The 23,084-nt window shown below is 42.7% G+C and overlaps 1 protein-coding gene across 1 annotated transcript in view; it reads left to right on the forward strand.

Moving 5' to 3' along the window:
• The window catches only part of pde1a (phosphodiesterase 1A, calmodulin-dependent), a 43,558-nt gene that overhangs the window by 15,715 nt on the left and 4,759 nt on the right, over window positions 1-23,084 (forward strand). Inside the window, exons 3-8 of the mRNA XM_083682462.1 lie at window positions 12,927-13,040; window positions 17,164-17,346; window positions 19,812-19,878; window positions 20,489-20,605; window positions 21,756-21,896; window positions 22,202-22,302. Coding sequence (XP_083538588.1) covers window positions 12,927-13,040; window positions 17,164-17,346; window positions 19,812-19,878; window positions 20,489-20,605; window positions 21,756-21,896; window positions 22,202-22,302 — 723 coding nt within the window. The remainder of the gene's footprint in view (window positions 1-12,926; window positions 13,041-17,163; window positions 17,347-19,811; window positions 19,879-20,488; window positions 20,606-21,755; window positions 21,897-22,201; window positions 22,303-23,084) is intronic.

The raw sequence follows: 23,084 nt of genomic DNA on the forward strand, positions 1-23,084 counted from the left end.
TGACCTGCACTGTGTGTGACACGGTCATATATCTGTCTATATATATATATATATATACCTATCTGATCTGCCGCTGTACAGTAAACCCAGCCCCCGGTCAGCATGTCTGTATGGCTCTGAAGCCGCAGGGTCCTGTGTCATTCTTGGTACCAATTCCCAGGGCTCTTTCTCTGTTATCGCTCCCCTCCCAGTATCAGACAGAGGGGAGTTTCAAAGGAGCGGACAGGATAGGGAGCAGGAAGCAGCTAGTGCTGTAAAGTGTTACTGTCTGTTGTGGTTACATGGCTCTTAGATGGAGAACATTAATGGCGCAGTTCATTGCCCTGGCCCATTATTTCAGGCAGGATGCTAATAGCCAGTTTGCATGTTAAGCCTAAAACAGGGGGAAGACTGGTAAAGAGAAACAGCTGTTCAACAGGTAGCTCATTTTTGCGGTGCTGTGCTTTCACCCAGTCCATGATCGCGCAGATATTTACCAGCTGCTCTCACTCAGACTGAACTCTGTTTTAAGACGTGCACTTGTTCTTCAGGAGTTGGACGCGTTTTACCAGAGTTCACCATACTGTACTTCTCATGGTGTGGAAAAAGAAAAAGAAGGAATTTCCCAATTCCTCTTCATTATGGACAGTCACTGGGTGGTATTGTTGTTATGTTTCTGACGGTTTCTGAGTATTTTGTCCAGTCATACTTTACAGTGGTGTTTGTGTAGTAAGTATTTATTGTAAAGTATAATCTATAGGGGTTATGGTTGGGTTGGATTCAGGGTTATAACTATAGTAAGATGATTACTGTAGGTTTATTGATTTAATTTATTTGATAATTAAAAGTAGTCATCCGCTCCAGCCCGAAGGCTTATTTCCATTGTGGTCCTCCAGGTGCAGTGTAGTAATGAGTAAATACACTACTTGTTACAGTGTACTGTACCTACAACAGTTATTACACAGTAATACACTAATACAAACACTGTTACAGTAACTGTGACTGAGTTGAACACTACAGTAGGCTCTGGTGTGTTGCAGAGGACTCCTCTAATTTATCTATGCTGGAACATCTGTGGGGGGTTTGTTGGTGGTCTGTGGGGTCCCCTTCTGCCCCCAGTTGGCTCAAGACCCCCAGCCTCCCCAGCCATCCTACCCCGCAACTCCTCTCCTTTATCCATGCCGGAAAGTCCGTAGGGGGGATTGTTTGGTTATTGTTGGTGGTCTGTTGGGGGGGGATTTAGGGTCTCCTCCGGTCCCCTAGTCCCCCCCCCCCCCCCAGCCATGCTACTGATCTGATAGGGTAGCAGTTTTGGCTCTGCTGGAGAACACTGCATGGGAAGAGGAGTTTTTTTGGCACTTTTGCTGTAGGCTCTGGGCTCTCAAAAGGAAATGAGGCGCTCTGTGTCTTTTGTTTATAAAACTGACATCCCAGACTGCACTTAAATTCCCATTGCGTATGAGGGAGAGATGACATCTGCAGTGGATCATCGTTGACTATGCCGGCCAGATTCATAAATAAGCTGATGTTTATTGTGGGACCGAAGGGGCTGTGGGCGAATGTGGCCCAGGACTCTGTGATGATGTATGCTGGACCATGTCAGTGTTGTCAGTGTGGTCTTGGGGGAGGGCGACCCTCCCCCAAGACCACACTGACAACACTGACTCCTGGGACTGCAGAGGGCTAGAAAGGATCAGAGTTGGAGAACAGGCCAAGGGACCCGGGTAGATTAGATTGACTAGAAGATCATAATAAAACCGTTTTATAAAGTACAAATCAAAATAGTACAAAAGGGGGGAAAACAATGGCATGTTATGTTATTTTAGGCAGACCCTCTGATCGGTCTTTGTTACAAAAACATAACACGGCATCAATGTGTTTTTATTGAATTACATTGTTATGAATTCCATTATTCAGATAGAGAGACTGGAGAGACCGACTTAATTCTTTGGAGATTTGAATGAATACAAAGAGCAAATACTTTCCCCTCTATGGTAGAGAAGCCCAGTTCAGGCTCCAGAGCAGATTATCATGGTTTATTCCTGTACTAAAACCTGCATGCATGAAATACATTTGCGTGTGTAACACAAAACAGCTGGATTTCTTTGTGATCCAGTCTCTTGTGTTATCTGTATACATAATAAAGTAGGTATATTGATTCTATCAAGTAATAACGTCAATCTTTGACATAACATTACCACTGCCAATAGTAATTTGTCTGAATGTTATGTTTGTCATGTTAAGTTCAGAGCGGTATGATCTATTGTGGGTTTGAACATGGCACTATTGTGAATGCTAAGTGCTCCTGGCATGCTTTGCCTTCATATTTTCCCATCTGAAGTGTGATGATGTATGCTGGGCCAACGTTCACTTGCCAAATACAATCCACATAAATTCATTGCTCTCTCTTGAAGCACTCCAGTCTGACCGCTGCAATTAGTAGAATCACTCACATCAGCTGTCAGGGGGGAACCGGCTGGCCCTCAGTGAGATGACCTCTCAGATCTTCAAAGATGTCTGCAGCTGTGAGCTAAGAGCTGGAGAGGACTGTGGCGAGAGCTAGTTCACCCCCAGAGAGAGCATCATCTGGTTTCCATATGTAAACTGTGAGACCGTTGACCTTGTGGCTTGCTTTTGAACTTACAGTACAGTATTCGTAAACCATTTGCCACAATGTGTTGTTTAATGGGAGTATAGGGATTTTTAAAAATGCTTGTGCGTGTGTGTGTGTGTGTGTGTGTGTGTGTGTGTGTGTGTGTGTGTGTGTGTGTGTGTGCGCGCACACATGCATTTGTCAGGAGGTAAAGAGAGTAGCATACAGCAAGAAGTTCCTTATCCCTCCCTCCCTCAATTCACAAGTATACTCAATAGCCACGTTTCGACAGGGTTGCCAGTGCATGCCAGGCCTTACTAGCAGCCAGCTAGTGCTCAAAGGCCAGTGCTTCAAGCCTCGTGAACAAGCCTGTTTTGAATTTCCACAGCTGGGCTTTCTTGTCCCACTCCATAGTATGATCTCCAGTTTGTTTACATTTTGCAGTTTGTCAGGTGGTAAACTATATGGAGATACTAGCAACACGTGTCAAATAGCCTCCGGTTACCCAACAGGTTCTGGTAACTTTTAAGCACTTTGTAACAATTGTAAAAAGCGCTATTCGAATCAATTAAATCGCAGCCACCCATCAAGTTAGCTAGCCAACTAAAGCACCTGGATGATAAACATATTCTGCCCTCACTCTAAGCCACGCCCCTCGCCCTGTCTGGCCCTATGAGGACCAGGGGGGTAGAGGAGGCTAAAAGCTTGAGTTTTAAGCACCACATGGGCCTGGAGTAGGTGCATTAGAAGCCCTGGGAGTGACTGTGGAAAAGCAATTGGCCTTGGGACATACTGGCAATCACAGTGTTGTCTAAATGATATTTCTGCTATTGGCCTTACAAGTCCACACATACAACATTTTATCTTACTGAATGCTATGTCCTTAATATCTATTTGTTAACACCATGTCGCATTAATGCATTTTTAAGATACTAAATGCTTTCAAGATAATGAGTTAACATGAATTAATAAACACCGAACCTCCTGTGATTAATTGTGCCCCAGTTCTTCTCCAAAACGGAACACAAATAGTGAAAGAGCAATAAGAATGTACAAATAAAGTGGAGTTGACAACCATGTAATGACGTCTCTGGAATTAGTAACCTAGAGCTTCTGCTGGGATGCTGTTCCCTGATGTTTCAGTAATGAGGTTGAAGGAGTCCTCGCTCTGCTGGACCACAGAGAGGAGAAAGAGGGGATTAACGGTAACACAGAAAGCCAACAGGTACAATACATTATAGCTCGTTATAGGGATGTACCACGCCTCAATGGAGTTTTATCAATCAATTCATAACATGTATCTTTCTATGTATCACCTCAAATGGCTGATATTAACTGACGATCATTACGATCGTTATAATAGTCATACATGCTTACGACGAGTCTTATGATGTATTATGACTGCATCACAATGCGTCATGGCGGTTGTCTTCGACTAAAGTGTTGGTAGATTAACTCTTCAGTAGCCTGTTGTCCCTTGTACATAGAGCCATCATGATACAATGAGTCATGGCTATGGAAAATGTTAAAAAATCAAATCAAACCGAACTTTATTTATATAGCACATTTCTTGCATGGATGCAATACAATGCACTTCACAGAAAAGAGCGTGAATAGTTATCAGATCAATCACTCCTGACATCAGCACATGCCGATTGGTCCGACACATTGAAGTCTGACGTCCCCCGATTCATTTCAGTAGTAGTAGTAGCTCATCTGCCAACGAAATGCGTACTTCCTTGTCTCCATTTTGGTCTGTCCACCCACTGAACGTGCTCAGTATTCGCTCTCGTCTGGAACAGTGCAAGAAGAACGCGTGAGCCAAAGGCGACCCCTGGGCAGCTACGTGCGCACTGGTTACCAAGAAAAGAAGCACACGAGAGCGCATAGGCCTCTGCCGATAAAGCATGCGCTTTGGGTTACCAATACGAGGAGCACACGGGAACACACCTCAGCCCTCAGCCAGCAAGCAATGCTGGCAACAGGGCAATACAGACACAGCCCATCATTCAGCTGATACAAAACTATGTTATTTCATCATCATCAACCAATTTATTGTCAATCCCATTTAGCCCACTAAATCTTATTGTAATTCTCGATGTAGCCTAATCAGAAACGTATAAGAGTTAGGTCATGTGAGAAATTTGAGTACTGCATTCGAAGTTGACTCAAATAGTAATGATTTGAGAAGTTAATTAACTATTTGAACTGTTTGAGCATATTGATCGCGAAAGAATGGTTAACGTTGCAGTATACGCCTTATATATCTTCCATATGCCACGATTGATAAGATTGTTGATCTCATCTCATGATGTTCGCCCAGCGTCCCTCAGTTCTATCAAGCCTTGATTAGCATTTTACTGTAATTGTGTCAACAGGTATGGAAATGCAATGGATTAATTTGAAGACATGACGTACTGCATAACTAAAAGCGCATTTCCACCAAATGGATGTATTGTATGTATTTTTGGGGGGTCCAATCCATGTGCTAGACCAATTACAAATTGTGTAGCAATTAAAGTAAATTAATAATAATGCTACAAATCATACGCAGTTATAAATATATCTACTATTATATTAGTTGGACACGGTTAATAATTACAACTTCGTGCTTCCTGATCGATGTCATCATTTACTTTGACATCTTTAGTAGGCCAAATCATGATAATAGTTTCAATTTCATTGTCCTTTAACTTCGCCATAATTTTAAGCATCCAAGTCATGGATTGCTATATGCCCTTTACTAATTCAGAATTCATAGCCTATCACATATCATAAGTCTCATCATTTTCAACATCAATGTCTTTATTGTCATAATGAACTATTTATTATGCATTATAGTCATTAAAATCAGTGTCATTACATTTTTATTGGGCTCCTATGTTGCCATGTTGCATTCATGATCTTGCAGTATAGCTACATATTTCAACTATTATTGAGAATATAAAAAAGAATAATGCATGTACTTATCCTGCAAGGCTTATACTGCACATACTGTGTTCGTGTTCAATTTTTGCTGCAGTTCTGGATGCAACGCGCTCACGGCGAGCATGGTTCATAAGGTTTCCATGCTCGTTCTTAGTGGCTTGTTCGTGTTGATACAATCCCTGCGTGTTCCCACCCCCTGGCTGGCTCAGACGCCTCCATATAAGATCAGCGCTTTACAGAAGTAAGAGAAATGCTTCTATCGAATTTAATATATTTGAAAATAATTGCAGAACATGAAAGTCATGCTGGAATCGACCTCATTTGTCCAGGAACAATATGACTCTGCCATTGGAATTACATTAGGAATTGTCTTTTTGGGCAGAACTACAAGTGTAAAATTACAACTGTACCACAAGTGGCCACTAGGTTTTTGCGGCCTGTCCGCCAGACGGCCGATTTATCTCCTGATCTAGACCTTATATAGTCAGCGGTGTAGGCATCTCCATCCAGATTATTTGTGTTCGAGGAATTTTTCACAAAAGTAATACAAGAAAGCTAGTCCAGGAAGGCTGGGAGCCAGATATTTCCTCATACTGTAAGTATTATTATCCAGCCGTGATCAGTTTGATATTATTCATAGGGGCCATACGATACAAAGGACTGGGAGTTCAGAGTATGCTCTGATGGCTTCCCACCTAATGTGGTAATTGGTGACACTTACTCTGCCTTATTAACTGTCATAAATGTGGCGTATGACCAGGCAATGCCATGATTCATGTTCAATTAAGCCATTATTGTTGGACTCATTTCTTCTCTCCCTGGCTCACCACTGAGAGAAGTGCATGTTGTTATCTGTATGTATAGTGTGTAGAACCCAGGGAACTTGTGTGATGATCTCCTCACTACTGCAGCTCCCCTCTGTCTATTTGGTCACACCATTCTCAGAAAAACTGAACCAGGGTAACATTTAATCCTACATTTTTGTTGTAGGTGTATTTTACCTGGTTTTTTACTAGATACGTACATGGCAATGATTAACAGTGAACACTCTCTGGTATTAACTTCAAAGAACTACTTTAGAAAATGGGCAACTCCCTGGTATGAATGGGGCTGTTGTGCTTGTCCCAATGAATTTAGAAGAAACCCAAATGTAATTAATGTTTTCATTAGGTAATGACATTTTACCATGTCATTCCAAAAAGGAAATACCAGTGAAATGGGAGGCTTGGGATAAAGCATAACCAACACTGATGTCCATCAGAGAAGGGTCTCTGTTGGCCTTGTAAAAAGCTGAAATATCTGCAGATGAGTAGGGGGTGAGATATCCAACAGAGATAGTGCTCAGATGAAGGATTATGTGTGCCTGTCTGTCCTGCCAGAACAGGATTACACAGACATGAGGCCCATTTAGGGACTCCCTCTGAAGGACTTTAAGAGGGAACCCAAGAGGCCTGTTTACAGTTTGGAATAAACCAATGGATTATACGGACGATAGGATCTAAAATGTTCTGAAATATGTGCCTGGGCCACAGAGAAAGGCAGTTTGTTTAATTCTTCAGAACTGGCTAGTAAGTACAGCGACAATGGTGAATGTCCGGACCTGGGTTGAAACAGTATTCTTAATTTTTTCATGCACTTGAAGTGCACTTGTTTAGCTTGCTTGGCGCAACAGGTGGGCAGGGTTTGACTGTTGGGGACTGTTTGACTGTTTGACTGTTGGGGACTGTTTGACTGTTTGACTGTTTGAGCCATGTGCATGTGAACTTGAAAGAAATTCAGTAGAATAGTATTTTCACCCAGGTCAGTGGCTGGGATCGAGTGCCGAGTTAAGCCAGTCAAACACACACTGATTGCAGATTGCTTTTGTCAGCTGGGTTTTACCGAGTAGAAAAGTCCCACTGTCAGCTGGAGGAGGCCTGCGGCTTGTGCAGAAAGTAGCCCCGGTGCTAACACCTCCTCAACAAGTGTGTTTATGGGGCCATTCAAGGGAGGAGTGTGAACGTCTGTACTGGAGCGCCATCAAGATGGCTGGAAACACTCACTTGTCAAAATTAGAGCCTTCAATGGTGTAAAAGTCCGCTTTCGCGCCATTGTTTAGTTTGAGTTCTCACAACACTATTTTCCCGGAGGGAAATCAAGAAAGTCAACATGCCACCATCAGCAAAAACATTTTGAATCCACTTGACAGTTGAATCCCGGTCCTTTTAAATCTATTTTGATCAACACATTTTATGACACATTGCTGACTCACATTTCTGAACACCTTCTAGAATGTTCTCAGTTACCGTTTGGATGGCCATAGCAACAGGGTACATATCTGTTTATTTGGGAAAATAAATGTAGCGGTAAAGTAGCCGTTCACACAACACACTGCCAATAACCCTTTTGATCCTACTTGAAAGGAAACAGTATCTTTTCCCAGAGTTAATCACGAGGCCGCCCTCTTTCTTGGAAATAGTTATCGGGTCCTCTGGGTGCCATCTTTAGGGGTGAGGAATGTGGAGCTGTCTGAGAGGGTTGGCAGCGGGGCGCTGGGGCGCTGTGCCCTCTGGGCTCGGTCTGGGTCCGAGTGACGGCAGCAACCATGGGAATGGGTGTTCTCTAGTACACCCACCCTGTCCCACGAGTGTAAGTGTAAGCAGCAATATCATTGTAGCTCTATCTTGTCGTCTGATAGACTGCAGGTGGACTTTTCACCATATTGCCCACAACCTGTCCAGTCCTTCTGGGTTTACTCCATATTTGGGATTCTCTCAGTGGTCAAGACAGGTCTGACAGGTCCGGACGCAGCTAAAACCAGACAATTCCCTCTCCGCCTCATTGTTGTTCTGGGAGGCCCAGGCCCAGCTCCAGAATAAGATTGCGAAGGAGATTGTACTATAGTTCAAGTTTCACATAAAGCCTATTTAAATCAAACCACTGCTTATTTTAACCATGGGTTAGAATTATGTATGGATGTTATGGTATGACAAATCATCTCAAAATACTACACTTCATCATGTCCGGTGATGAATATAATGGGTATTGTATAGCAACAGGATGAGGTCTGTCAACACATGAACTTGCTCATTATGTTTTTTTTGTTTTTATTGAGCTTGGAATATTCTGGTCAGAATTAGTATTGGACAACAAAGATGAGAACCTGTGATGTGTTAAGAACATTCATACTGTATTACGTCATGTGAGAGCGGTCCAGAGGTCAAATGCTTTCCCTCCCCCAAATGTCAAACAAAGTTTCCCGAGCTCCCATGTGATAAGGAGCACAGTTATTGAAAGATAGTGAGTGTTTGTGCGTACAAAGCTCAACTGCATGACAGTGACCTGACTGTGATCTTGCTGTATCATATAAGATTCTGTTGAGGGACAGAAATCACAGAATTTTCAACAGGCACCACATCATGCCTTATCCATACTGCAGCAATCTAAAGAACAATTCAGTAACACTTCATTTTACAGCCCCGTTTAATCTATAAGGTATTTAGCATATGTGGTAACTATATGTGGTTACTACAGTACTACATATGGTCCTCTCTGGCTTAGTTGGTAGAGCATGGCGTTAACAACGCTAAGGTTGTGGGTTTGATTCCTGCTGGGACCATATATACTGAAAAATGTATGCACTCACTGCAATGTAAGTCGCTTTGGAAAAAAAGCATCAGCTCAATGGCACATATTATACATGGTAAAAAGGGACACCTTGTGGTACTTTACCATGAATTCAAAGTTGATGACTGCCTGGTAATAATTAGTGCGAACAATGAATTTTGAAGAAACTGTGAGTGTGTTAATACTAATGCAATTAACTGGTGATAACAGTTTTACCCAGTATTTTCTAATTGAATTAATAGCGGGCTGTGAAACAAAGGGTTGGCGTCAATTCAAACTTAAGTGTAAAACATGTTGCGGAGGAACATCTCATGGGTACACAATGGGCTGTAGTAGCACAATGGGCTGTAGTAGCACAATGGGATGTATGGAGTAAACATTAAGTAAATAAAAAACCCATTGCCATTACTCTTACATAATCACATTTTTGAATGCCATCTGTACAACATTGCACATACAGCACTGTGTGTGATATTCCACGGACTGTGACATTCCGGCTGATGTATCTAGTGCTCTCTGGGGAAGGAGAGGGAGATGTGGGGTGAGAGACGGCAACAGGCCCTCCACAAAACCACCTCTCCATCACACTTACCACACAGGCACTCAGCAGCAGGCGCACACTCACCGGCTCTCCCACACACACACACACACACACACACACACACACGCACACACACACACACACGCACACACACGCACACACACACACGCACACACAGAACACGCACACAGACACACAGACACAACATGCACACAGACAGACACACATACACACATACACACACACTCCCACATGCTCCCACACACACACACGCTCCAACACACACACACACACACACACACACACACACACACACACACACACACACGTGTACACACACAAAGCCGGCTAGCAGGCTCCCACACACCAGCTCACACACAAGAGGGCAGGTAGGTAGGGCGCAGCTTGCCATCAAAACCATGGAAATAGTTAATGGGGGGCAAAACAAGCTTCACCCACAGTGTTTCCAGAGCTTCAGCAATTCCATGACCTTTTATACTGTCACTCTTAACTCCACAGATGGCTTTCATCTCACACACCCTGGACACACACACACAGCAGATAAATATAGGGCCTGATTGGTGGATTTAGGTCACAATAACACAACCATGCCTTGTGAACTGACATGACTCTCTCTTTCTCTCACATGATTTCAGTTTGGTTTGGTTTGTTATAGTTTGGTGTATTTCCTGTTTATGAGAGCCCATGACAATGTTTCCGCTGTATCTGAAGCAATTCAGTGACCCATTTTGCTTGAGCGAAACAGTGCTGAACTGTACAAAAAATATCTGATAACTCAGAATAGCATGGTTTTTATTGTACCTTGTCTTCATCAATGTTTGTGAGAAGAAAAAAAGCTCTGTGAGTTAAAATGTAATCATTTGCTGCAATATTCAAAACCCCCATTAGATTATGTCTCATCCTGTCTGTTAGAAATATTATGGTTATTGTGGCCAATTTTTCTCACTTTCACGTTCCCCTGCTGGGAAATTAAGTTTATCATCCGAAATAGCCACGATAGTCAGAATTTTTGATTATAACAATTTGTAATAGAGAGCCAATTTAGCAAACTAAACGCATTTCAGTGTCACAATTACTAATGAAATGAAGCCTCTATGTCTACACAACACTTAACTGTTTCCAACCTCGACCACTACACCACCACACCCACACCCAGAGTAGTGGAGATGTTTGCCAATGCTCCACTGAAAACTGAACAATAGCAGGCTTGGCTGGCTCACTCAGCTTGACTGACAGAGCTATGTCTTGACTGGGAACGACTTTCTCCTTTGATGGTTTTAAGAGGGAGAACTAGCAAAGACGTACTGTAATAAACCCACATTAAAGGCAACAGCGTTAGCTCATATCTTATCGCAGTCTCTCTGCCACACACATTCTGTTCACTTTATTGATGCATTTATTCACTTGTACGTTTGTTTGTTTATTTATTTATCTACTTTATTATGTGTTTTTAGCCTTCCCATGATTGGGTTTTTACTGTATTTGGGCTTGTTGGTGATGTTGTTGCTCAATGCCTTTGACAGTTTGCCATTTGGGGAATAGAGTAAGTGTTTTTAGTACTTATCCTATCTTGTCTGTAGCACTTTGGTTGAATGGTTGCTATGTTGCAGATTTTCTCATAAAATCCTTCCAGAGAGAAATGTGTTGTATTATTAAACAGTAGATTTCATCTCTGATTGAAAGCAGATATGATTTGACTCTCCTTGTATGGCCTTGCGAGCGAGAATCCAAGTCGTTTAAGTAGAGGACTGGGGGTCTGGGGTTTGGTAATGGAGAAGAAGCAGGGTGCAGCCTCAGTCCCCTGGTGATTTTAATGAGGTCCTGGTCCCTTGATAAATATTAAAAAATGTGTATGAAGCCAGAATGGAAAGGCCTCTGTATGCCACTGCACTTCGTTGATCAGGCAGGGTGGGGAGTTCAATAGCACTGTTCTCTGAATTACTTCATACACACGGAGGCATGCAGGCACGCACACACGCACACACGCACACACACACACACACACACACACACACACACACACACACACACACACACACACACACACAAACAGCCAATCATCCTACTCTAGATCCTCTCCAAGAGTGAGACAAGATGCCACAAACGTTGATCTGATGACAAAATAGGCTATATTTTATAAAGGGGAGCTATCTGAAAATAATTTAGGCTATATTTCATAACGGGAGGCTATAACAACTTAGATGCAATTTCAATTATATAAGAAGCCTATACCTGCATGACATCAAGAAGTGCGTCAACACTGTTTATATTTTTTTTAATACAAGCCTAAAATGCCTTTCAATGTGTGCAGGGTGATTTTTTGCAATTTCCTTACTTAGTTTTAGGATGATTGAGATTATTTGTGAATTTATATTTGATATGAGGTGCTTATTTCTCTGCATCTACGCTTCTACGACGCTTTCGCCGCTGAGGACAATAGACTCGAAGCGTAACACTACGCTGCTTCAAGCGAGCCTCGCTTCGCAGACGCGCAGCATTTTCGTGCTGTGTAGCACGCCTCATAGATCACCATGAGTTGTTAAACTGCAGCTCACGGTACGGAGACGTTACGGTGCCTTAACGGCGTTGCTATAGTTTGGCCGTAAGACACTTTCCCTACCTTGAGTCTCTGCAGTTCATGAATAAAAACATAGTTTAGTCCTTAGAACAGAATTACAGTAAGGGATATGCTTACCTTGCAGAACTTCAATAGCAGTGTCAATGACATTGGCTGTTGTGTGTTCTTGCTTATGTTCGTTACGGAAAGCATACGGAAAGCTTTAGACTGTTAAAGGTTTTGTGCAACATTACACACACTATGTATGATTTTAAAGGACACATACTTCCATTTTGACTCTCTGGCCGTGATTATGTTGTAGGATTTTTTTGATCTGTCAGACAATCCAAAATAGAAAGATTTGATTGGATTATGTGGTATTCATTACCTTAAAATATTTGTGTGATTGTCATGAGTGACCTATATTACTACCTCTTCCCATATACAGTAGCATATAGCAAATACATGAACTTTTTATATTTTTACATTTACTATGCCTCCAATTTAGGCCTTTTGCCAATAACCTAGGGGCCATTCTGTGCACCAATGTACACATGTGCTGTCGATTCCTGACAAGTGCCCTTCAGATCAATGCAAACTCTGGATGTGTTGAGCTCTCTTTGGCTCTGTGCATTGTGCTCTGTTCATGTGCTCGCATATGGAGAGTAGCCTATATCTGACCCTGATCTCCTGTGCTGCAGATTGAGGTGCCTGGTCAAGCAGCTGGACAAGGGAGAAGTGAATGTACTCGACCTGAAGAAGAACATTGAATATGCTGCTTCTGTTCTGGAGGCAGTGTATATCGATGAGACCAGGTGAGTGTCTGTTTTATTCAACAAATGTTATGCAGTATCTTGTTGTTAAGTGAATTCAATGTATACATGCATTTAGTACTGTTGGCTGTGTGGAAGATTCGAGATATCAACATCATGATCGCAGTAGGCTAGCCAAGGGTTTTTTTCCTGGTCAGGTCACATGGTAAGGAAAATCTCTTAACTGTAATAGTTATTAAATTACTTACACATCACAGCCATAAATATACCTTTTGTAATATATGGCTCAGCTACACACTAGAACTATTTGGTTTGTTTTACTTGACATGGTGAGAGTCGAAGACCACTTGAAAATGAAAATGAAGAGAAAACTTTCTCTTTGTGTCTCCTGATCAAAGTTCCTCTGTTCTCTGTGTGCGTCTGGGTGTCTGTTGTACTGATGAAGGGTCTCCCCCCAGGCTCCCACTGTAGCACGCTTCTGCACTGAGTTCAAATTCCTTTTCAAAGACTGGCTATACCTCACCAAGTAAATCTTCTTCTAAAGGAAACACAGGAAAAGATCACAAACTCACAATTCCCAGAGCAGACAGGGTGCTATAAAAAAATCAACCAGACAATTCTTCTGCACACTGATCATCAGACCATAAACCTCCACACTCCAAAACACAATTCAGACTGTACACTTTTAGATTGTGTGTTTTATCATGCTTGTTGTGCATTTTAATCACTGTTTTTATCCAAGCTATGGTTTTCTACTGCCTTTTTAAATGTGTGAACACTCATGGATTTCAGTTCAATGTACTGTATGTGACTGGCGTATGGGATATATAAAGTTAGGTACAGGTAGACAGGAAGAGACAGAGAGAGACAGGGGAGACTTCTTCAAATAGAATGATAGATAAACCCACAGGAGCTCTCATCCACTACCAGCTTCCTTTCTCATAATGCATTACACTTACATTTACATTTTAGACATTTAGCAGACGCCTCAGTCATCATAAGAAATCTATGCTAGGACCAGGGGCTATTGGCAGTCACAATGCTAAAAGAAAGAATGCTAGATTACTGGGTTTTTTATTATTATTATTATTATTTTTATTTACAGTAGAGAAACTGTACATGGGAGTAGTGGGGATGAAGAGGTCTTTAGGGGGGACAGTCAAGATGTAGCCTGAAGAGATGGGTCTTCAGTCTACGGCGGAAGATTGGTAGTGACTCTGCAGTCCTGATAGCAGTGGGAAGCTCGTTCTACCAGCGGGGCGCCAGGACAGTGAAAAGCTGTGACCGAATAGTGCAACTGCTGCATCCACGTTGATGTGCCAGCAATGGTGGAAGAGCGGAGTGATTGGGCAGGGGTTTGGGGGCTGACCATTGCTTGCAAGTAGGGAGGGGCTGTTCCCTTTGTCACCCAGTAGGCCAGCACCAGTGTTTTGAATCTGATGTGAGCTGCTACTGGGAGCCAGTGGAGGGTGCGAAGGAGGAGGGTGACATGGGAGAATTTGGGGAGATTGAACACCAGACAGGCCGCAGAATTCTGGATGAGCTGCAGAGGTCTGATGGCGGAGGCAGGGAGCCCGGCCAAGTGTGTGTTGCAGTAGTTAAGGCGGGAGATCACAAGTGTCTGGACCAAGAGTTATGCTGCTTCTCGCGTGAGGAATGGACGTATCCTTCTGATGTTGTAGAGGAAGAATCTACAGGAGCATGCTGTCGCTGTGATGTTCGCCACACAGGATAAGTGGTTGTCAAGGATCACCCAAAGATTCTTGGCTGTCTGGGAGGAGGTCACAGTCCTCTACTGTGATGGAGAAGTATTGGAGAGGGCAATACTTTCCCTCCGAAACCACCGCTATCCATATGGTAATCATACGCCGTTTCTCAGAACAGTGGCTATAGAACTTTAGAGGTGTGGTGTGGTAATACAGGGAGAAAATGTAATCACAGTATTCACACAAGTTGTATCAGTCATATGAAAGTGTATGTTCTTCACACAGTTCTATCAATGTATTTTCCATAACAATAGTGACCGTTGGTTCGAGACAGCACGTTCAAGGGTTTTAGATAAGAAGGAGAGAAGGGATACTGGTCTGTAGTTATGGACAGCAGACGGGTCAAGAGTTGGTTTCTTGAGAAGAGACTTGACTCTGGCTGTCTTAAAGGCAGCTGGGACAGATCCTATGGATAGAGAGGAACTGATTATGGTGGTAAGGAACGGGAGGAGGTCTTTGGAAATGGATTGGAGAAAGAGGGAGGGGATAGGATCGAGAGGGCAGGTGCTTGCCCGCTTGGATGTGACCAGTTTTAGAATATCATCAGGGGAGAGGGGGGAAAGAGCTGTTAAACCAGAGACCAAGTGTAGCGCAGTGGGTTTGGGAGGAGGAGTGGTAGCAGTGTTGGCGAGAGGTAGAGAGAAAGAGCTGCTAATGTCATCAACCTTCTTTTCAAAGTCATCTGCAGACAGGGAGGAGGGAGGAGGGAGGAGGGAGGAGGGGGAGGAGGTGGGTTGAGGAGTGAGGAAAATGTGGACAACGGTTTCCTTGGGTCAGAGGCAGAGGACTGAATTTTGGAATGGTAGTAAGAAGCTTTAGCAGCTGATGCAGAGGAGGTGTAGTTGAGGAGGAGAGAGAGAGATAAGGTTTTTGTTCATCAGGTCAAAATGTTCTCAAAATATTCAAAGCACCCCACAAAGCAGTCTGTCTGGAAGTAGATTCAGATTCAACAACTTACCAGGCCTGGTTCAGAAAGTATGTGAAATACTTTCAAATACTTTGAGTGTTTGCTTTAGCCTGCCTGAGGTGCCAGATGGATATGGTTTGCACCTTTGAGGCTGCTGCATTGATTCCACTGTGCCAAGAAAACTCAATTAAGCACAGCATTTAAAATAAATTAGAGGTACTATTTGAACCCAGGTCTGACCCCTACCCCCTAGCCTGTAGAACGTATAGCCCCCAGACGCTAGGCCACACTGCTTTGCTCCTAGCCTGTAGAGCCTAGCCAAACGCTCCTGGTCCCTGAAGCACCTAGCCCGCAGCCCCTCGGCCTGGACTTTGACTATAGCTGTCTGTTGATAAAGAGTGCTTTGCCCCCACAGCAATAATCAGGAGTGTGTTGTTGCTGTCTAATTGGAGCTGTGTTAACAGTGCTTTTGTTAAGCAGCATCTTTCTCTGCAGTGTTCCATAGTGCCGCAGAATCAGCCTCTTAAAGGTCCCCAGTCAATCTCACTCGACTTAAGCAGTCACTCCTCATCAGTATGACCATTCATACGAGGTGGAGTCCTCTTCATTCAGCTCACCAGGCCTGTGTGTGAGATAGTGCCAAGGTCCCGGAGGATTGATCTGAACAAAAGGGATAAGGTTTTGATTTAATCATATCCGTGGGTAATTGCATTTTCCTCGCAACAGATTGCTAATTTATTTTCACGGTTGCTAGCTTCGCAATTTCAAATGATTACTCACGGAAGTTCTGCGCTATTACCATGACTGGGTATGCCTCATTTCCTTCAGTTACCGTCTAACCTAATGGCTAATGTCGACGTTCTACAATCATATCATGAACAATATGCGCCTATTTTCTTTCATGGGAACATTTCTTCTCACAAGGGCCTATTTTTCCTATTTATGAATTGTCTTAGCTATCTTCTGTAAATGCCCCTGTCTAATTATGTGAAAGGAAGATGACATACCTCTAAAGAAGGCAAGATAACAGCAGTCAGTCAGTCAGTCAGACAGCCTGTCAAGTCCGTCAAGTAAGCCAGTCAATCAGCTACTCGAACAGTCAGTCAGTCAGCTGTCAGTCAGTCAGTCAGTCAGTCAGCCTGTAAGTCAGCTGTCAGTCAGTCAGTCAGTCAGACAAACAGACAGCCTGTCAAGTCTGTCAAGTAAGCCTGTCAGCCAGCTACTCAGTCACATTCAGTCAGCCAGCTACTCAGTCAGACAGTCAGTCCGTCAGCCTGTGAGTAAAGTCAGTCAGTCAGTCAGCTTTCAGTCAGTCTGGTATTGTAGATGACTGACACGGCAAAGTTATGGTATTGTAGGTGACAGGGCAATGTTATGGTATCATACAGTAAGTGTTTGATAGGGTTATGTTTTTTTTGTTTTTTTTATTTTAGGTGATGGACAAGGTTATGCTTGATGAACAGTAAAGCCTAATTCTGCCACCTCTCCCCAGGCGTCTGCTGGACACGGAGGATGAGCTCAGTGACATCCAAGCCGACTCCGTGCCCATGGAGGTCCGCGATTGGCTGGCCTCCACATTCACCAGGAAGATGGGCGTGGTGCGGAGACGACCAGAAGAGAAGCCACGATTCCGCAGCATCGTGCACGCCGTCCAGGCCGGCATCTTCGTTGAGAGGTAACCGTAGGACAGGCCTTCAGCACCACTGAGCATAGACATACAGTATGAGATCTAGAATGAGATCTAGTATGAGATCTAGTATGAGATCTAGTATGAGATCTAGAATGAGATCTAGTATGAGATCTAGTATGAGATCTAGTATGAGATCTAGTATGAGATCTAGATAGACAGTATGAGATCTAGAATGAGATCTAGTATGAGATCTAGAATGAGATCTAGTATGAGATCTAGTATGAGATCTAGTATGAGATCTAGAATGAGATCTAGTATGAGATCTAGTATGAGATCTAGTATGAGATCTAGTATGTGATCTAGTATGTGATCTAGTATGAGATCTAGTATGAGATCTAGTATGAGATCTAGTATGAGATCTAGAATGAGATCTAGTATGAGATCTAGTATGAGATCTAGTATGAGATCTAGTATGAGATCTAGTATGAGATCTAGAATGAGATCTAGTATGAGATCTAGTATGAGATCTAGTATGTGATCTAGTATGAGATCTAGAATGAGATCTAGTATGTGATCTAGTATGAGATCTAGTATGAGATCTAGATAGACAGTATGAGATCTAGATAGACAGTAGATAGACAGTAGATAGACAGTATGAGATCTAGATAGACAGTAGATAGACAGTAGATAGACAGTATGAGATCTAGATAGACAGTAGATAGACAGTAGATAGACAGTCGTATCTAGAGCGCATATCAAGTACGGATATGCACAGTCACGTGATCAAGTGCCGTTCCAAACTCAAGTCTGTTAAATGTCAAGTACATACTGAGTTCCCCTGGCGTACTTGGGAGGCGTACTTGGGAGGTCTGAACATCAAAGCATGATGGCCAGCATACTTTCCATTCCCAGTGATCTTTGCGATTTGCACACAACGCTACCTGCCCCATTCGTTTGTCGACACGGTAAGGTTAGAGGTCATTACAGTGGTGACGCTGAAGTGCATTTCAAATGTAACCGCTTTTAACCGCTCTGCGTTCTTGCATTCTTACATTCTTGCCAGTATGATCTTTCAGGTGTTCTTATAGGTATGTTCTTGTAAGAACGGGAGGATGCAGAGAGAAAGAAAACACAGCCTATATGTCGCCAGAAGCTCAGAGGCCCATCAACAGATCTGCCAGATACTCTTACTAATTGCTCTCAGTGGTATAGTTAAGAGTTGTAGAACATGAATAGAATTTCATTTTATTTTATTCAACCTTTATTTATCCAGGTTAGTCTCATTGATATAAAATCTCTTTTTCAAGAGAGACCTGGTCCAAGACAGTAGCAGGAAGAACATGAATTGTTCTTACACACATATATGTTACACACCTATAAGTGATTATAACCACAAATGCATAAACAACATTATATTATATCAAGCGCTTTGGCTCAGCAGTCTCTTATTTCCATGGCAACTGTTTCAGTGTGCCATTGACACCTGTTGGAGCTAACCTTCTGTCTTCAGAAGCAGCATGCCACAAAATGCAGCACAGAATGCAGGTATTTGAGATTTCATGCATGGTTAGCCAGCAGGTTGGCATTAATGATATAATAATAATAATAATAATAATAATAATAATAATAATAATAATAATAATAATAATAATAATAACAATAATAATAATGATAATATTAATGGATTGGGACTGATTATATAGTGCTTCTCCAGACACTTCCAAATGCTACATTGTATTGGGGGAAACCCACTGCATTCTTACTGTCTAATTAGTCCAGCTTAATAAGTTCATGTTAAATGTGTTTTGACAGATTCGTCTTTTGAGGCCAATACTAGCATTTTTACCTTGAAATGTGTGTTCATATCCCCTTGCTCTTGTACAAATTGTCTTGACAGTAATATGTTTTCAGGGCTCACGTCGGGCAAATAGCTTAAAGGATTCTGTTTTGTTTTTCTCTTGTTCTTTTATGATTAAAACCATTCTACCCTGCCGATGCTTCAGTGAAGAGAAGAATGCCATCAAAGTGCAGCCTGCCAGAATATTCTCCACTTTTTATTAACTATGCTGAGGCATTTAAAAGAACAGTGAGAGCTTGGCTCGGCTCCCAACATGTCACACCTTTCTTTGTTGCTGTTGCCAATGCCCAAATACAGAGTTCTCTGGCCCTGTTCAACAGCCACCTCCCCCTCACCCTTTTCGACACCCCTCCCTCCTAGGTTCTGGATATTCCATTTTTCATGTACAGTATAAAGATTGCCTCCCCCTTAGTGGCTTTAACTGAGAACCAAGGCTTTGTGACATTCTGTTGCCTTTTGAATGTATCAGAAAGCGAATGGTGCGATTGAAGTTTGAAGTATGACCGTTGCTTGTTACGTATTTGTTTACAGTTTTCTTTATGGTATCGCCATCTACTACACCAAGGCCACATGACTACTATACTCTGAACAGTGTGTATGAGAACTGTGGTGCAGTTCTGTTGTCTAACGACAGAATGATGTGTCTCTGCAGGATGTACAGGCGTACCTCTAACATGGCCGGGCTGACATACCCCCCAGCTGCACTGGCTGCTCTCAAGGTATTGAATATGGATATGTTTATTCACTTATATCTATCTATCTATCTATCTATCTATCTATCTATCTATCTATCTATCTATCTATCTATCTATCTATCTATCTATCTATCTATCTATCTGTCTGTCTATCTATCTATCTATCTATCTATCTATCTATCTATTCAATGCATTTATTTAACCTTTATTTCACCAGGCAAGTCAGTTAATAAAAAAAAAATCATGATATAGGATACAAACAATACTATCTAGACGTAAGTAATGAATTTAGAACGAAAGAATGAAATCAGAATCAGAATCAGAATTCTTTTATTTGGCCAAGTATATTTGCACACACAGGAAATTGACTTGGTGAGGTTGATGCATGGACATAAAAAACAAATAGCAAATATTGACAAGATGTACAGTAATTAGATCATAGCGTGTTCATGACTGCAGTACAGTACTTATATATACTTCAGATATTTCAGTACAGTACTTAAATATACTTCTGATATTTCAGTACAGTACTTAAATATACTTCAGATATTTCAGACCTCATCATGATGCCCTAAGATGATAGCATCAATGACCAATCACGTTGCTTACATTCTGTATATGTTGTTGTCTACAGGATGTTGATAAATGGTCATTTGATGTCTTTGCGCTCCACGAGGCCTGCAGTGAGCATGCGCTAAAGTTCCTGGTCTACGAGCTCCTGACCCGCTACGATCTGATCAACCGCTTCAGGGTGAGTCTCTATATATACACCATTTAGCTGACGCTTTTATCCAAAGCAACTTACATTGCAGTGAGTACATACATTTTTTAGTATATATGGTCCCAGTGGGAATCGAACCCACAACCTAAGCATTGTTGGCGCCATGCTCTACCAGCTGAGCCACAGAGTCTCTGTCGTTGCCCTTTCACAATGTACACTGCTGTGTCTCTCCACATCACCAAGCTTGCCCCTTGTGTGTTTTTTTCACTGGATGTTGGGTGGTACAGTAGATAAGGCCATGACCTCACACCCTCCCTCCCTCCCTCAGTCAATCAGCTTCAGGGTTTCAAGAGGTTCCCTCCAATACCTCAGATGAATGGTTATCATAAACATAATATGTACATTCAGACATGTTGACAGAATTGTAACCGTGACGTTAGGGTTAGTCCCTGTGTCCAGTCACATTGTTTGTACCTTACCAAGGCTTAGTGGTGTGTCAGTAACTTTGGAATTTTCAGCCCTGTACATGACATGGCAGCTACTGTACTGTACAGATTCACCCATGTGTCAGTTCAGTCCTACCCAGGATTCAATGTGACAGGCTTTAAATGGAGACACAAATACCTGAAGCTTAGCCCAGCCATTCATATGAATGTGAATATGTATGACGCAAGATGCCCATATATGGATGTACGAAGCAGGGTGCTAGGTCCTGCTCTTAGTCTGATTAAAACGTAGAGGAGTTAAGCTTGCACAACACACATGAAGCCCCTACACGTGCCTTGCCAGCTGCCTGGAACTCAATGTGTTTAGTCATTGTCTCTGACTGGACCACACAGAGCCCAGCTCAGGGCTCCATTCTGTGCCACCAAATCCCCCCCCCACACACACACACACACACTCCCACCCCCCTGTTCTTATACCAGGAAAGAATCTCAAACACACTGTACTAGCATTCTTGTATACATTGTATGTATGTATGAATGTGGGTGTACCAGCAACCGTGCTTGCGTGTCAAAAAAGTATATTGTATGTTTAATTATTACATACATGATTAATATTATTATTTATATAGAGTTTCTTTTTCCCAAGTAATGAGTTCTTCTCTCTTAGCATCTGGAGCAGCATGCAAGTGTATGAACTGAACACACTGTCTGTCTGTCTGTCGCCTCTCCCCCAGATACCCGTCTCCTCCCTGGTCTCCTTCGTAGAGGCTCTGGAAGTGGGCTACAGCAAGCACAGGAACCCCTACCACAACCTGATCCACGCCGCAGACGTCACCCAGACAGCACACTACCTGATGCTCCACACTGGTATTATGGTGAGACACACACACACACACACACACACACACACACACACACACACACACACACACACAGATGCATGTGCACAAGCATGTACACACACACACACACACACACAGACAGACAGACAGACAGACAGACAGACAGACAGACAGACAGACAGACAGACAGACAGACAGACAGACAGACAGACAGACAGACAGACACAAGCTGCTACCTACAAAAGTGCAATGATTCCCTAATCAGAATGGTGATACAGAGATCAAAGGACTGGCACTGACCCACTCATTGTGTTTCTGTAATGTCTAACTCTCTCCAGCACTGGCTCACTGAACTGGAAATCCTAGCCATGGTGTTTGCAGCTGCGATACATGACTTTGAACACACTGGGACCACCAACAACTTCCACATTCAGACCAGGTGTGTGTCAGTCTTCTTCCTCAAGTTTGAAACAACAACACACACTGTGTCACACATAGGTAGACCTGCATAGTGACCCACGCAGTGTGTCCTTCAGATTGAATGTTCTGTTATGATTTTGGTTCCCACTTTGATTTTGGTTCCCAGCTAAAAAAAATGTATATATTTTACAGCTGAACAACGCCTTCATATATAGATGCCTCACAAATCATTTATAAGCAAAGTTATGTTACATAAAGGGTGATATAGGTAGATAAATACAGGTACACATGGTGATCTGACACATGTACCACAACCCTTTTATGTATCATGGAATTATACTTATGAATGATATTTGAAGCATCTAAGCATCTTATACAGGGTTAATGAAGGCTTTGTGAAACCTTAAAACTTAGTGTTAACAGCAGGCCCTGATTTGTTTACCCTTCCTGCCAGACAGACAGACAGACAGACAGACAGACAGACAGACAGACAGTCTGACTCTGCCTAATAAATGCCGACAGAGCCATGTCTCCTGAACATTTCAGCACAAGGGCCCATTTAAAAGAAGGCACATCCTCATCTTTTTTTATTACTTAGAGTGCGCAAGGAGAATACTTAATAGAACAGCATTGACCTCTAGTAATGAGAAGGGGTGGCAAGGAACAAATACCCTCCTCTAAAAGCCTCTCATTTAGTCCGCACAGCACTCACACATAACCAGCCATCAGCCAGACCACTGGAGCGGTAGACGCGAGGGGTGTTCAGGACAGGGACATGAAGGTGTTGTTTCAGCTCTCTAT

This window comes from Argentina silus (assembly GCF_951799395.1).
Source record: "Argentina silus genome assembly, chromosome: 12".
Taxonomy (NCBI): Eukaryota; Metazoa; Chordata; class Actinopteri; order Argentiniformes; family Argentinidae; genus Argentina; species Argentina silus.